Source organism: Arachis ipaensis, chromosome B08, assembly GCF_000816755.2.
Source record: "Arachis ipaensis cultivar K30076 chromosome B08, Araip1.1, whole genome shotgun sequence".
Lineage (NCBI taxonomy): Eukaryota > Viridiplantae > Streptophyta > Magnoliopsida > Fabales > Fabaceae > Arachis > Arachis ipaensis.
In genome coordinates, this window is record NC_029792.2 from 31,682,237 (window position 1) to 31,683,506 (window position 1,270).

At 23.9% G+C, this 1,270-nt stretch overlaps 1 protein-coding gene across 1 annotated transcript in view; it reads right to left on the minus strand.

Moving 5' to 3' along the window:
• LOC107610879 (probable WRKY transcription factor 38) overlaps window positions 1–1,270 on the minus strand; it is a 7,731-nt gene that overhangs the window by 1,160 nt on the left and 5,301 nt on the right. Inside the window, exon 2 of the mRNA XM_016312863.2 lies at window positions 792–896. Coding sequence (XP_016168349.2) covers window positions 792–896 — 105 coding nt within the window. The remainder of the gene's footprint in view (window positions 1–791; window positions 897–1,270) is intronic.

Here is a 1,270-nt window from a genome sequence, read left to right on the forward strand (position 1 = left end):
AAAGTGTAGTAAGTTAATATTAAATAAGTTAATTAATTTAAAAATTAACTAACAATTAAAAAATAAGAAAGAAACATTCTAAACTAAAAATAAATAAATATTTAAAATTCAAGTTTAAAACAAATTGGAAGTGAATTAAAATAAAGCCAATTAAGAATTTAAAATTTATGATTTAAATCGAGTTAAAAAGCAACAACATATAGCAACTGACAACAACAAGAAGGTGACAATCAGCAGCTGCGGGTGATAGATGGCTGGTGGTGAAAAATGAAATTGTAGTTTTGAGAAAAAAAATAAGATAAATAAATAAAAAAGACAAAAGAATAATTTCAAAAATTAAACGTTGAGTGAGCACACTTGTAGCTCAATAATTAGTTATTAACTGAAATTGGCCCATTTTTTTTATTAGCTTTCTACTGAGACTATATAGTAACTTTTTTTTTTGGGGTAATGAATATATAGAATATAGTAACTATTGAAATCGCAAATGACGCAAAACATACTTACAGCGACGAATACAATTGTGATTAAAAATCATGTGGTTGAATAATTTATTAATTTAAAATCTTAAAAAAATTCAATAATTTTTATTAATATTAATTAATATTTTATATTAATATTTTAATTTTATATTATTATATAAAATTTAAAAATTAAAATTAAAATTTTAGTATAAAATATCTTTTTTTAATCATATAACATTATTCATAATAATTTTTTGATATAATATCAAAATTTAAAATTTAAAATTGGATTCTTCTTTATTTCTAAAAAAAAAAAAGAAAGAATACCTGAGGTAATTGGAATTGATGGTCTTCTTCTGTCCGTACTTTCTCCATGCATGGCCATCCTCACACAGAATTGAGCTGTCAGTCTGCCAGCTTGGTGCAACTGATCTTCACTTGACAAAAATTCCAATTAATTATTAATTAGAAAACCCTTAATTTCTTTTATAATTATATGTACTTTCAATTTCAAAACCAAAACCAAAACCCAAATAACAATATTACAATTGGTGTACAATAATTGGTTCCTCGATTAGTGTTTGTGGGATTGAAATATCTGAAACGGAGAACTTGGAATCAACAATAGTGATGATAAATTTAACCCAGCAATGAATTAATCCGAAACCATAATATAAGAAATTGCATATTTTCCAATGAAATATAACATTTATTCTTAATAAGTGACATCCTAACTTGTTATTCAGGTTAAATTATGCCAATAATAGGTATATATATTGCTAGCAATTAAGTCAGCAAACGAGACT